General features: G+C 41.6%; 1 protein-coding gene across 1 annotated transcript in view; it reads right to left on the bottom strand.

Moving 5' to 3' along the window:
* LOC141053047 (neural-cadherin-like) overlaps positions 1–16156 on the bottom strand; it is a 137856-nt gene that overhangs the window by 96547 nt on the left and 25153 nt on the right. Inside the window, exons 2-8 of the mRNA XM_073550377.1 lie at positions 13847–14041; positions 13326–13551; positions 12363–12567; positions 11840–11951; positions 11482–11731; positions 5532–5674; positions 5237–5400 (exon numbers count right to left, since the gene is read on the bottom strand). Coding sequence (XP_073406478.1) covers positions 5237–5400; positions 5532–5674; positions 11482–11731; positions 11840–11951; positions 12363–12567; positions 13326–13551; positions 13847–14041 — 1295 coding nt within the window. The remainder of the gene's footprint in view (positions 1–5236; positions 5401–5531; positions 5675–11481; positions 11732–11839; positions 11952–12362; positions 12568–13325; positions 13552–13846; positions 14042–16156) is intronic.

The following is a 16156-nucleotide window of genomic DNA, read 5'->3' as shown; positions in this document are numbered from 1 at the left end:
CATGGAGGCACTTCAGGGAATGCTTCAGATCACCGTGTCCTCCTCCGACAGCACGGACAGCGGGATTGCCTTGGAATCGGGGATGCCGGCAATGTGAGCGGATCATGATATGTCCTGCACCGGGAGGCTCAGGTGGGCACTACAATGGGAGCCGGGCTGCTATAGTATCTTTATAGAATATTTCTTTATCTCTCTGTTTCTTTCTCTCTCTGGTCTTTCCTTCTTTCTCTCTCTAATCTTTCTTTTTTTCTTTCTCTCTCTCTCTGTTCTTTCTTTTCCTCAGTACCAGCCACTGTGCCAAAAATGGCTGTGGTATATACACTGTACACTGTATAAAAATCAGCCTCGATTCAGCACCTATCTATACCTAAGCCTCAGCAACAGTATATACGTAAGCCTCAGCACCAGTATATATATCAGCACCTGTATAATACACAGGTGCTGGGGCTGATGTATATACAGGTGCTGGCGGGGGTGATGTATATACTGGTGCTGACTTGAGGCTGATGTACATATGGGCTGTATGTATATACATCACTGATCAGCCTCTAGTCAGCACCTATATATACACCAGCCCCAGCACCTGTATATACATCAGCCCCAGCACCTGTATATACATCAGCCCCAGCACCCGTATATACATCAGCCCCAGCACCCATATATACACCAGCCCTAGCACCGGTATATACATCAGCCCCAGCACCTGTATATACATCAGCCCCAGCACCTGTATATACATCAGCCCCAGCACCCGTATATACATCAGCCCCAGCACCTGTATATACACCAGCCCTAGCACCTGTATATACATCAGCCCCCCGCACCATATATACATCAGCCCCAGCACCTGTATATACATCAGCCCCAGCACTTGTATATACATCAGCCCCGGCACCTGTATATACATCAGCCCTGGCACCTGTATATACATCAGCCCCAACACCTGTATATACATCAGCCCTAGCACCCGTATATACACCAACCCCAGCACCTGTATATACATCAGCCCCAGCACCCGTATATACATCAGCCCCAGCACCTGTATATACATCTGCCCCAGCACCTGTATATACATCAGCCCTAGCACCCGTATATACATCAGCCCCAGCACCCGTATATACATCAGCCCCAGCACCCGTATATACATCAGCCCCCCGCACCATATATACATCAGCCCCAGTACCTGTATATACATCAGCCCCAGCACCTGTATATACATCTGCCCTGGCACCTGTATATACATCAGCCCCAGCACCTGTATATACATCAGCCCTAGCACCCGTATATACATCAGCCCCAGCACCCGTATATACATATGTATATACAGTAGTCTCAATGTGATATATATTCAGCAGTATGTAACATAATATAGTATAATACTGTCAATTATAATGTAGAGTTGTGTGTATATAGTGTAGAGCTGTTCATATAGTATGTTGCTGTGTATATAGTATATAATGTGGAATCCACACTATATACCCTGGCCCCTCTCTACACTATATAGTATATACACAGCTCCACTCTATATTCCTTGCCACAGTATATATTGTGGAGCTGTGCACATTGTGTATACTCCTGTCCTGTGTACATGGTGTAAATATAAGTATCTGCTCTAAGTGTGTGTATCTATGAAAGTAAAAAGCGCTCCGATGAATTGTGCAGTGGCGGACTCTTTATTAGCCCATGTGACAAAGTTTTGCATCTATAACAGATCATTTCTCTGCTATGGAACTGAAATATTACCACATGGGCTAATAAAGAGTCCTCCACTTTTCTCTTATTTAATTATTTAATCTGTGTGCTGATTATTTTCTTTTTATAAATGACTTTGATTTAAGGGTGTGTGTCCTAAAAGCATTTCACCCACTGCTTAATATTTGGTGGTGCTCAATTATGACACATATCAAGGCTGACATCACCACCCGGCAAAAGCGGGCAAGTGCCGGGGTCCACAAGCCATCGGGGACTTGGCATGCTATGGGGCTCGTAAGTAGTGGGGCTCCGGTGCCAGCGCCGACACAGTTGAAAACAATGATGAGTGAGGGAGCCATCTGCTGATGCTCCCTCTCTCATCATTCCCCCTCTGCGTCTGAGCTCATTGATGTCTTAGTGCAGAGGGTGCAATTACATCACTACAATGAATCGTCTGTGCCAAGCAGTGCAGAGGATCAGAATACACTGAGGAGACCAAAGCAGTGGGGACAGGGAGAAGTATTATATGGGGCCCATTATACTGTATGAAGTAATATATGGGGCACATTATACTGTATAAAGTAATATATGTGGCCCATTATACTGTTTGAAGTAATATACAGTATGAGGGCCCATTATACGGTATGGACCATTATATGGGGCCCATAAAACTGTATACATTAATGTATAATAGTGTATGGAGCATTATATGGGCTCATTGTACCGTATGGAGGAATATGTGGGATCCATTGTACTGTATGGAGCAATATATGGGGCCATTATACTGTATGGAGCATTATGTGTTGCCCATAATACTATATAGAGGACTATGTGGTGCCCATAATACTGTATGGAGGACTATGTGATGCCCATAATACTGTATGTAGGACTATGTTGTGTCTATAATACTATATGGAGGACTATGTGGGGCCTATAATACTGTATGGAGGACTATATGGTGCCTATAATACTCTATAGAGGACTATATGGTGCCCATAATACTGTAAAGAGGACTATGTGGTACCAATAACAATGTATGGAGGACTAAGTTGTGCCCATAATACTATGAAGGACTATGTTGTGCCCATAATACTGTATGTAGGACTATGTGGTGCCCATAATACTCTATGGAGGACTATATGGTGCCCATAATACTGTATGGAGGTCTTTGAGGTGCCTATAATACTATATAGAGGACTATGTGGGGCCCATAATACTGTATGGAGGACTATATGGTGCCTATAATACTCTATAGAGGACTATATGGTGTTCATAATACTGTAAAGAGGACTATGTGGTACCAATAACAATGTATGGAGGACTAAGTTGTGCACATAATACTGTATGGAGGACTATGTGGTGCCCATAATACTGTATGGAGAACTATGTGGTACCCATAATACTGTATGGAGGGTTATCCAAATTCGGAAGTTCTCCCCTATCTTTTGTATAGGGGATGACTTTCTGTTTGTTGTGGATCTGACCGCTGGGACCCCATGGTCCTAGGAAACGTAGCTTTGAAGAGCACCATGCAAATGGAGCTGTGGTCAATCATACGCACTGTGGTGCCATTCACATGTGGCTCTTTAAATAACTCGAATGATGAGGGGATGACAAAGTATAGCAAAAATTCACTGATTGGGGCTGATGAGTATTATAGTTTGTGGGCTGGTGGGATTTGTGTGGCAGGGCTGCGTTTTTGTCCCAGTCTGGCCCTGGTATGGTGTAGTTCAAAACAAGAACACAGATTATTGAACTTTGTTTGATGGTATGCCACAGGTTTTTTAAAGTGTAACCATCATTTTAATTTTTATTGCATAAGTCAAAATAAAATGAAAATAAGCAACTTTGCAATAAATCTTACTAGCTTGGCCCGTGCAAAATTTTCGCACATTGGTCACCGGGGGGCGCAGGCAATTTCAGAAAAAGCAAGCTGGTCAAATGTAAATGTATTTCATGAGATGATGAACAGAGGCAGGTATATATATATGTAGATTGGTAATACAATAAATTGTTTTGATAAGTAGAGGCCAAAAAATGTCTTCCGGTTGAGGTGCCACATGCAGGTCATTGTGTCTTGCTGCAGGTTTATGAAAATGAATGTTTAAACCACTCACCCTTAATTAGTACAACAAATTTACTATACTCAATCAATTAAATCTATTTTAGGTACCAAAGGTGAGGTAATATCCATAGGCAACTTTGCACCACCACGGTTAATCCAAGCAAGTAAGTGTTTCAACTAGCCTATGTATACGGTCAAAACAACTGTACTCAACACATCTTATTTTATTCCAGGTACCAGCTCACGGTGCCGCCTTTGAGCATTGCATACTTTATCATACCCATTGGTCGTCACCAATATTCTAACTCCTCTAAGCATTACCAGTTAGTCCTGTTCTGTTTTGTTGCACATATATAATCTCCCCCTTGGTTGGGGCTATCTGATTGTAAACTTTTTTAGCGCGGTGTTTCACTACTTTTTTATTTTTTAAAGGTTTAAACTGTATTTAGTGATAAAATCGTGAATGTGTGGTTTGTTTGGCTCTTTTCTTGCTGAAGGGAGCAAGTTTACCTTTCAAATGGTGTATCATTTGTGTGTGTGGGAGCGAAGTAATCAGCGAAAAAGCAGTGGACGTTTACAAATGTGTTTGCATATGTGACTCATCATTTGTGTGTGTGGGTCGAAGTAATCACCAAAAAAGCAGTGCATGTATACAAATGTGTTTGCATATGTGACTCAACTGCAGTGAAGAGTGCAATCCTCCAATGTGCCTGAAATAGGCTGGGCAAGCAGTTCGGCAAGCTGGAAATCCCCCAAGGCAAATGTTTGGATTTGTTTGTGATGTCTTTAAGCAGCTTTATGGTAGTGTGCTTCCTGGGGTACTGTGGTGCCACCTGCAGGTCATTTTTCCTTACTGCAGGTTTATGAAAATTAATGTTTAAACTGTATTTTGTGATCAAATCATGGATGTGTGGTTTGTTTGGCTATTTTCTTGCTGAAGGGGGCAAGTTTACCTTTCAAATGGAGTATCATTTGTGTGTGTGGGTGCAGTATGAACGGAGATACAAAGTAATCACTAAAAACAGTGTTTAGAAATAATAGAATAGATCAGAGAAATACACTTCTTTCTCCTTTTTCACTCTCTGTTCAAGGAGTAAAATCTGAAAAGACGGATCTCCCCATTACTGAGATAGGAGATGTCAGTTGGTGCTTTTAAAATTCTATGGAGAGAAGAGAAGGAGGGAGGAGGACAAAGACATTCTGCTGCAGGTTCACCAACTGTCATCTCTTATCTCTGGGAAAGTCTGTATTCACTGAACACAGATTCGACCTGAGAATTGAGAATTTTGAGACGGAATTATTAACACTCCAGGAAAAAGCTGATTTCTCTGCAAAGACATATTAGAAAGTTTATATTCATGATTACTATTAATTTAGGGGGAAAAAATTAAAACAGTGTCTCTTTCAGTACATACGGAATTTTAGAATCCACAAGTGAATATTTTCAATGTCAGTACACATCTGGCGCGGTCGGCTCACCTCTCGAAAGATCGGCTTGTTGTTATTAACATCGTTTATCCCTATAATAACTTGGGTGAAGCTGCTCAAAGTTGAGGGTCCCCCCGAGGAGTTATCATCCACTGCGGAGACGTTCAATATATACTGTGTCCTCAGCAGCGGCGTTTCATGTACTTTTAAGATACCTGAGGAAAGCATTGAATGACGAGTCCTCATATAAGACTCAGAATAATCATAGTATAGTAACACATAGCATAGTCAATGTACAGCGGTAGAATTCTTTGTGCGTTTGCTTGGAAATTGGGTATTTTTCTACCTTTCTGACTGTCCAAGTCAAAGTTTCCCTCCTCATTTCCTTCAACAATGAAGTATACTACGTTGTCTCCATCGGGATCTTTTGCGTGAACAGTGGCCACTAAGGTGTTTGGTCCAGCATCTTCTGACAAGAAAGTGTTATATCTAAAAATAATCACATAGACATGATCATAATCACTAGATAGCAGAGTGAGAAACAAGAGATCTGCAAGTCAATGTAGGCTTTATGGTAGACTCACACTTCCTCTTCTGTACAGAAAACTTTTCAGTAGCCTCATTATCATGACAATCTCAATATTACTATATATATATATATATATATATATATATCATAGTAGAAAAAGACAGCAGGATGGCACTCACCGTTCTCTTGAAATGATTCACTTTATTTCATGTTAATAAAGCACAGGCAATGGCACGGGAGAAATGCAAAAAGACGGACGACAGCCGTTTCGTGCACAATGCACTTCAACAGGTCCCATGCTCAGGCTCAAGGAAACACTAATTTATACCACATGTGTGAACAAAAGAAACTCCACCCTTTACCTGAACGTGTCTTAAAAAAAACCCAAAATAAAAAAATAAAAATAAAAACAAGCATAATTTACATACACCATATGCAATAAAACTAGCAATCATAACCGCTTCAGAGAAATACGGACATATCCACTTTTTCATTTAGACCCAAAGGTTGGAATCTAGTGCCCCAAAGGGAAATTATATATGTAAAAACTGTTCTTGGTGTCCATTTAAATTAAGTGGCAAAACTGTAAAAATGGGACCTATATTTCACGAAGTCACGGAATTCATTACTTGCAGGACCTCCTTTGTAGTGTATGCATTGTTTTGCCCATGTGGTTTTTTCTACATTGGGAAAACTATCCGGCCCCTCTGTGTAAGATTCAGGGAACAATTCAATTCTATCAGCACAGGAAAGGGTGTCCCTAGACTTATAGAACACATGAGGAAGGTACATGGGGGGAATGCAGAAGCATTACGCTTTACTGGCATTGAAAGGGTGTCTGCACCGCAGTATGGAGGGAGTCATAAAAAACATCTTTTACAAATAGAGGCTAAATGGATCCTCCGTACAAAAGCCACAGGTCCTTTGGGTCTAAATGAAAAAGTGGATATGTCCGTATTTCTCTGAAGCGGTTATGATTGCTAGTTTTATTGCATATGGTGTATGTAAATTATGCTTGTTTTTATTTTTATTTTTTTATTTTGGGGTTTTTTTAAGACACGTTCAGGTAAAGGGTGGAGTTTCTTTTGTTCACACATGTGGTATAAATTAGTGTTTCCTTGAGCCTGAGCATGGGACCTGTTGAAGTGCTTTGTGCACGAAACGGCTGTCGTCCGTCTTTTTGCATTTCTCCCGTGCCATTGCCTATGCTTTATTAACATGAAATAAAGTGAATCATTTCAAGAGAAAGGTGAGTGCCATCCTGCTGTCTTTTTCTACTATGATAGTTCATGTTTTTTCTTCACATGGATAGAGCACCTGTTCAGCAAGGGTTACAGGTGTCACACTGAAAGCGGTTATAAGTGACTTTGCGGGTATTTCTTCCTCAGGGACAGTGACGGATGTTCCTTTTTTCTTTGACTGACTATATATATATATATATATATATATATATATATATATACAGTCATGGCCAAAAGTATTGACACCCCTGCAATTCTGTCAGATAATACTCAGTTTCTTCCTGAAAATGATTGCAAACACAAATTCTTTGGTATTATTATCTTCATTTAATTTGTTTTAAATGAAAAAACACAAAAAGAATTGTCCTAAAGCCAAATTGGATATAATTCCACACCAAACATAACAAAGAGGGTGGACAAAAGTATTGGCACTGTTCGAAAAATCATGTGATGCTTCTCTAATTTGTGTAATTAACAGCACCTGTAACTTACCTGTGGCACCTAACAGGTGTTGGCAATAACTAAATCACACTTGCAGCCAGTTGACATGGATTAAAGTTGACTCAACCTCTGTCCTGTGTCCTTGTGTGTACCACATTGAGCATGGAGAAAAGAAAGACCAAAGAACTGTCTGAGGACTTGAGAAACCAAATTGTGAGGAAGCATGAGCAATATCAAGGCTACAAGTCCATCTCCAAAGACCTGAATGTTCCTGTGTCTACCGTGCGCAGTGTCATCAAGAAGTTTAAAGCCCATGGCACTGTGGCTAACCTCTCTAGATGTGGCCAGAAAAGAAAAATTGACAAGAGATTTCAATGCAAGATTGTGCGGATGTTGGATAAAGAACCTCCACTAACATCCAAACAAGTTCAAGCTGCCCTGCAGTCCGAGGGTACAACGGTGTCAACCCGTACTATCCGTCGGCATCTGAATGAAAAGGGACTGTATGGTAGGAGACCCAGGAAGACTCCACTTCTTACCCCGAGACATAAAAAAGCCAGGCTGGAGTTTGCCAAAACTTACCTGAAAAAGCCTAAAACATTTTGGAAGAATGTTCTCTGGTCAGATGAGACAAAAGTAGAGCTTTTAGGGCAAAAGCATCAACATAGAGTTTACAGGAGAAAAAAGAGGCATTCAAAGAAAAGTACACGGTCCCTACAGTCAAACATGGCGGAGGTTCCCTGATGTTTTGGGGTTGCTTTGCTGCCTCTGGCACTGGACTGCTTGACCGTGTGCATGGCATTATGAAGTCAGAAGACTACCAACAAATTTTGCAGCATAATTTAGGGCCCAGTGTGAGAAAGCTGGGTCTACCTCAGAGGTCATGGGTCTTCCAGCAGGACAATGACCCAAAACACACTTCAAAAAGCATTAGAAAATGGTTTGAGAGAAAGCACTGGAGACTTCTAAGGTGGCCAGCAATGAGTCCAGACCTGAATCCCATAGAACACCTGTGGAGAGATCTAAAAATGGCAGTTTGGAAAAGGCACCCTTCAAATATCAGGGACCTGGAGTAGTTTGCCAAAGAAGAATGGTCTAAAATTCCAGCAGAGCATTGTAAGAAACTCATTGATGGTTACCGGAAGCAGTTGGTCGCAGTTATTTTGGCTAAAGGTTGTGCAACCAAGTATTAGGCTGAGGGTGCCAATACTTTTGTCCGGCCCATTTTTGGAGTTTTGTGTGAAATGATCAATGTTTTGCTTTTTGCTTCATTCTCTTTTGTGTTTTTTCATTTAAGACAAATTAAATGAAGATAATAATACCAAAGAATTTGTGTTTGCAATCATTTTCAGGAAGAAACTGAGTATTATCTGACAGAATTGCAGGGGTGTCAATACTTTTGGCCATGACTGTATATATATATTCATATACAGTATGAATGGGCAATATGGAAATCTGTTCATACTTAGGCCTGCCTTGTACCCAAGACAAAAGATCTACATCTAGAGAAAAGAGGTTTAAAGAAAAAAAAGTAGAACTAGGATAATCTGCAGGTAAATAGCATTAAAACCATTTTAGACTGCCTTACTACTGTGGAACCCCAGGAGTATGGTTGCCACAGTGACCTTGCCTCCCTCCAAGGGGGAGTGATGTCTTGCCTGGAAGCAAGGAAGGGATCTCTTTATCAGGTAGTTCCAGCATACAATGCAGTTCCTGCTCCAGGCCAGCAGAGGGAGCTCTAAACCCGACTTCAGGGGAGCTGCTCTCTGGTCAGGAGAAGGGAGTTAGTTTGGAGTTGATGCCTGAACAGGGAAGAGAGAGGACGTGAGAAGAGGAGCTGGGGACAGGAGCATAGCAGAGCTCATCCCCAGGCTTGAGCGCCAGAGACCGGACGCCGGAGTCCGAGGCTGGGTGGGTGCTAAAGGTCCCACAGCAGAATCTGGAGGACAGGAGGCCGCAGATCCTCTGTCCCCAAGTGAGACTCGATGACACAGCAGCACGTGTGAGCCGGAGACGCCATAAAGGAGCGATCCCTGAAGTAGGCTACAGCTGCCTCTCATGCAAGTGGAGTTCTACCTAAGTAGCAGACACAGAGAGGAGCTTGAATAGAGTCCACAGCAGCAAGTACCTCAGAGAATAGCGCTAGAGAGGAGACCTAACAACCCATCTGAATAAGGAGATTCCCAAATTGCTTCCAGGCTGACCGTCTCCAGAACCATCTGTAACCTAAGCCCTGGACGGTACCTACACAGTTCAGTAAAAGGTAAAGGAAACTTCACTCTGTTGTGTCCTCTAATTATTTCTACGTCACCTATCCAACTCCTCTAAATCTATCATCATCAAACATATCATCTTCACTACCACCACTGCCCTGGGACAAAGCTCTGCCTTTGGAGAGCTATACCAACTCTGCTGCATCACACCATCTGTCCCAGAGGATCTGCCCTGCAGCGCTGATCACCTCTGATCAGACCCCACAGATGGTGTCATGAACACTTTACAAACTCTTTATCATCCCCTGTAAATATTTCCCCTTTTATTGGACGCCCAGGGCCACGGACCGGGTCACTGCCGCAGTGACACTGCCCTTTTAAGAAGCGGGCCGGTACAGAGTACCCCACGGCCCTGGTGGGCACTCCACTACAGCAATGACTATAGAAAGAAAATTAACGTATTTCCTCCAAGTACGATATCAAGTCATTGGGTCGGTGCCCGGAGCACTTACAGTCATCACTCACTGTACAGTCAGCACACTGTAATCACTCCCCGACACTTTGAGTGATAGCCTGCTCCACAATGTATGTGCAACGTATTTGTGCACAAAGCAGACTGACATTAAAAAAGTGTCAGAGAGTGATTGCAAAGGCTTATAAAGGGTAATAAAGTGCTTCCAGACATGACCGGTTTCCTTTAATGATCATGATAAGCAAGGACTCTTTATTGTAATGGAGCTTTGTAACTCTCTTCTGCCCTACCACTTTGTGATGGTCAATTCACTAACAAATTCAAAAAGGGTCTGATGCCGTAGTCAGATTGAATCAGCTCCATTGAAATCGGTCAGGACGGGACAGGAAGTGACCGACTGTCCTATTCACTAAAAGTGCCAGCGTTTCCTACATCAAAAATACTACTACTGCATTTTAGGTGCGGCGCATGAAGGCGCATGGTACTAAGAAAATGTGCCAAATATATTAAGTGGCATGCGCCTTATAATGAATTTGGCACCTTGTATGGCAGCAAACTGGGTGAGTATGCTACGCCAGTCTTAATGAAATGGCCCCTAGATGTGTTTAGAGACACCTCTAGTAAAAATGGACTCTTTAAATGTAACCTCTCACGTCGGAAAATCCTACTTGCATGTGTTAATTTGCATGTAAACAATGTTATAATGCTGCCTGGCAGCCTTACTAAAAGTTCGGCTACTGGGATAAAATGAACTTTTTCCCTGCCGGGAGCTGCCAGCTTTCAGTCATAGGACGTGTACGGAAGGACTACATGAACCTCTCACTATATTGTGAGCAGCAGCTGTAAGCATGACCTGGCAGCTTGATGGCTCCCTTTGCAGTCTATCTGTGCAGAGTGAGTGGTCAATCAATTTGCCGGGGTGTGCTTACTGCCACCGCTCACAGTATAGTGAGGGTGCTGTGAGCAGTGACTATAGCTGCTCCGTGCATGCGCCAATTACTAAAAGCCGGCGGCTTCAGGGAGGAAATAAGTTCATTTTCTCCCAGTAGCTGCACTTACAGAAAGGTGGCTGGAAAGCATTGTAATTCTATTACTTTGTAAATTCACCTTATATCTGCAGGCAAGTAACGCTTTCAAAGGTGACAGGTTCTCTTTTAAAAGAAAACAAAAATGAATGTAAAACAGTAACCAAAGTGTCTGTTTTTACATTTAAAGAGATCCATTCAACCTTAGTTTCCATTTTGCATGTTTTTGCTCCCATTGTAAAGGATCCATATGTTACAAATGGATGACAACTGACCATGTGAGCAGAGTCTTACCGGTTTATTTGCACCAAAATTGCCTGTGTTCGCAGTCCACTGAAATATTGGATACTACTGGTATAAGATGATGGTACTTACAAAGTTCGGGAGAAAACAGGGGCTTCGTCATTGATATTGGACATTCGCAGACGCACTGAAGCTGTTCCTGTACGGGGAGGGTTTCCTTTGTCTACGGCAATCGCTACAAACTCATACATGTGGTTGGCTTGTTCGTAGTCTAGTCTCCGCTTGGACAGGATGACTCCTTGTGATGTGATGGAGAATTCGGAGCTCTGGGTGAAGTAGGAAATCTCTGCATTGCTCCCGGAGTCACAGTCCTGAGCCGCAACTAATGCACAAATACCATCATAGCTGTTATGGACATATATTATCTATAGAAATGCACAAGAAACAGAGGACGTCTGCGGTTTGGTGGGAGTTGAGAAAAACACTGCACCTTGTAAGATGGATGTGCCCACAGGAATATTTTCTACAATATTTTCCTGGCTGTAAATCGACTTATGGAACTCGGGGGAGCAGTCGTTATCATCGGTGATGTGTATTATGACCTGGATATTAAGATAATTACAGGACAAAACTATAACACAAGTTTAATGGAACTCTAGGGGGCGAATTCAACAAATAGTTTACAACAGAAATCTGGCCTAAAACAATTGGAAATTATTGAAATAATTACTCTGTTATGCAGGGACTTATAAGTACATCACTGCAGAGTAGAACACGGACTGCTTGGACATTTATTGTCTATGGGTGGTCTGGAAGGCGTTAAAAGGGGTATTTGGTCACATTATATTGATAATCTATCCTTAGGGACCCATTGAAAGATTTTCTATGAGGCCACCTCTGTTCTGTATATGACCTTACCTCACCTACATATATTTCTTGATTAAAGGCCGTTAGAAATCTAAAGTAGATTATTCACTTGACCCCATGACAATCTGGCCCCGATCAGCCGATACCTCAGTGACACTGCTGAGTCCATTTTCTGCCTCCAGAGCCTTCACCAACAAGTGATAAAGATGATGTTCACTCTCGTAATCCACAGCATGTGTCAGGCTCAGCTCCCCGCTCTCTTGGTTAATGGTGAACAAGCCATTTGGATTCATCAGTAAGGTGTAAGTGATAGATTTGCTTTGGAAGGACACAGCCTCCACAACCGCCATCCTACAAGAAAAAAATAAAGTTGTTCCGTCATATTTGATTTTCAGTGACAAAAACCTGTGTGGGTCTTCACTCTCCATAGGAGATGGGCACAAGAAAAAGATTAGCTAATTGAAGAGAAAACAAAACAGTTGTTTTGCCCCGGGTGGCAAAACTGGATGACATAATGGACCTTCTTCTTTTTACTTGAGCCACTTGACATATAAATGTTCCTTTGCTTGGAATCAGATCTCCAAGTATCTAATACTAATGGGTTATACATAGGACAGGCTATCAATTTTACATAATTTAAAAACCCCTGTAAAGCCTCATTTAGGCATCCATTGTTTTGAGAAAAATTTGACAGATTTCCATAAGAGAGCTTGATCTGATTTTCATCCATTTTTGGACCATGTGTTCAATTTCATCGTCAGTATTTCTACTGTTTTATTTCGTCTGGAAAAAAAAATTCTATGCTTCTCCTACCAAATAAACAGTGAAAAAGATAGATAACACTTTGATGATACATAGATGCACCTGTTTTTTTCTCTGACCCATTGTTTCAATGGGCGAGTTAGATCGGAGAATTATATAAAAAAAACAGTGAACACTTGGTTGTGTTGTATCTGTAAAATACAGATTGAACATTTCCGTGAAAAACGGGTATCTGAATGAGCGTTAGAGTAACTAAACATGTTCATTTCCTTGCATTGAAGGTGTGTTAAGTCTCTTCGATTTGCTACATGAAATGTCATAGCAGCATAACTGAGGTTTCTACTTACTTCTCTCCAATAGTTGTGGTTTCTGGGACAAAAACACTGTATGTCGTATTGGTAAATTGTGGTGGCCGCAATCCAACCAGGATGGAGATAGAAGCGTAAGGACTCTTCTTTGCATGTTTGTCGGTGGCCTGAACGGTCAGGGCATATTCCTTGTTCCGTGTTAATGGTAAACCTGTTGTACTAATAACTCCAGTATCTTTATCTACTTTGAAGCGTTGGTCGGCACCTTTATAGAATGCAAAAAGGTCAGAACAAAGCAAAATATAACTTTTGATAACTTTTGTGATTTTTATCAAACTTCAGATGGCCATTGCTTTGCATAGGAGCTGTAGACACAAAACCCTTTAGGATATTCTATACTTATTGGAGTAGTAAGATAAAATAGCAGTAAACACTGGAAAAGTTCTACTGACACCTGTATAATGCTTGCAAATAAGATATAATATAAAGTTAAAAGGTAAAAAAGAATTTTGTGTCACATTTAAGAAAAGTCCTTATTTTGTCGTACAGCTTGATACTACCTTCCATGAGATGGTAAGATATGCCACCCCCAGAGCTCTCGTCATTGTAGTAATGTGCCAATAGCTGGTATACAATAGTGCCTTTTGGTGCGTCAGGGTCTACACAAGCCAGGTAAGGAAATGGGTACATGGTCCACTCCAAGCTCTCCTCTCTCGGTACAACAATGGTTATGTGGCACAAATACCAGTCACCATCTGCAAACAGAAAAAACAACCCAAATAGAGTTAATGTTACATTGTGTTTAGAAATCCTCCTTTAATTGAATTACTTGGGGGTCAGAAACTGGGATCCCTACCGACTGTGAGAATGGGGCTCTGAAGAACCACATCTAAATGGACCAGATATAGGAAAAGAAAGACAACTAGAAACGTATAGATACAGATGTTCTTTAGACAATTAAACCGCCTAAAAAAGGCTCACAGTAGCTATAGTAGAGGTAGCTACCCTACGATTTTATGATTCATAAAATTTAACTGTTATAGATAAAAAGCCGACTGGCTACTGCAAAATAGACAAACAGACATATACATTGGTGAAACGTTTCCAAAACTATTGGAAAATACTTATCAATATGAATGAATCAAGGACAGTGCTGTTAACAAAATATACCATATAAAATAAATAAAGGAACAATCTTACCAGATACAGTGGGGAAAAAAAGTATTTAGTCAGTCAGCAATAGTGCAAGTTCCACCACTTAAAAAGATGAGAGGCGTCTGTAATTTACATCATAGGTAGACCTCAACTATGGGAGACAAACTGAGAAAAAAAAATCCAGAAAATCACATTGTCTGTTTTTTTTTTCATTTTATTTGCATATTATGGTGGAAAATAAGTATTTGGTCAGAAACAAGCAATCAAGATTTCTGGCTCTCACAGACCTGTAACTTCTTCTTTAAGAGTCTCCTCTTTCCTCCACTCATTACCTGTAGTAATGGCACCTGTTTAAACTTGTTATCAGTATAAAAAGACACCTGTGCACACCCTCAAACAGTCTGACTCCAAACTCCACTATGGTGAAGACCAAAGAGCTGTCAAAGGACACCAGAAACAAAATTGTAGCCCTGCACCAGGCTGGGAAGACTGAATCTGCAATAGCCAACCAGCTTGGAGTGAAGAAATCAACTGTGGGAGCAATAATTAGAAAATGGAAGACATACAAGACCACTGATAATCTCCCTCGATCTGGTGCTCCACGCAAAATCCCACCCCGTGGGGTCAGAATGATCACAAGAACGGTGAGCAAAAATCCCAGAACCACGCGGGGGGACCTAGTGAATGAACTGCAGAGAGCTGGGACCAATGTAACAAGGCCTACCATAAGTAACACACTACGCCACCATGGACTCAGATCCTGCAGTGCCAGACGTGTCCCACTGCTTAAGCCTGTACATGTCCGGGCCCGTCTGAAGTTTGCTAGAGAGCATTTGGATGATCCAGAGGAGTTTTGGGAGAATGTCCTATGGTCTGATGAAACCAAACTGGAACTGTTTGGTAGAAACACAACTTGTCGTGTTTGGAGGAAAAAGAATACTGAGTTGCATCCATCAAACACCATACCTACTGTAAAGCATGGTGGTGGAAACATCATGCTTTGGGGCTGTTTCTCTGCAAAGGGGCCAGGACGACTGATCCGGGTACATGAAAGAATGAATGGGGCCATGTATCGTGAGATTTTGAGTGCAAACCTCCTTCCATCAGCAAGGGCATTGAAGATGAAACGTGGCTGGGTCTTTCAACATGACAATGATCCAAAGCACACCGCCAGGGCAACGAAGGAGTGGCTTCATAAGAAGCATTTCAAGGTCCTGGAGTGGCCTAGCCAGTCTCCAGATCTCAACCCTATAGAAAACCTTTGGAGGGAGTTGAAAGTCCGTGTTGCCAAGCGAAAAGCCAAAAACATCACTGCTCTAGAGGAGATCTGCATGGAGGAATGGGCCAACATACCAACAACAGTGTGTGGCAACCTTGTGAAGACTTACAGAAAACGTTTGACCTCTGTCATTGCCAACAAAGGATATATCACAAAGTATTGAGATGAAATTTTGTTTCTGACCAAATACTTATTTTCCACCATAATATGCAAATAAAATGAAAAAAAAAACAGACAATGTGATTTTCTGGATTTTTTTTTCTCAGTTTGTCTCCCATAGTTGAGGTCTACCTATGATGTAAATTACAGACGCCTCTCATCTTTTTAAGTGTTGGAACTTGCACTATTGCTGACTGACTAAATACTTTTTTTCCCCACTGTATGTAACATTCCTGACTCCTGGGGAAGCTCCTGTAAATTTCCTGTGTACTGAGTA

The sequence above is a fragment of the Dendrobates tinctorius genome, unplaced genomic scaffold (assembly GCF_039654945.1).
Source record: "Dendrobates tinctorius isolate UK_male_01 unplaced genomic scaffold, ASM3965494v1 ptg000165l, whole genome shotgun sequence".
NCBI lineage: Eukaryota > Metazoa > Chordata > Amphibia > Anura > Dendrobatidae > Dendrobates > Dendrobates tinctorius.
This window is presented reverse-complemented; position numbering and strand designations above follow the sequence as displayed.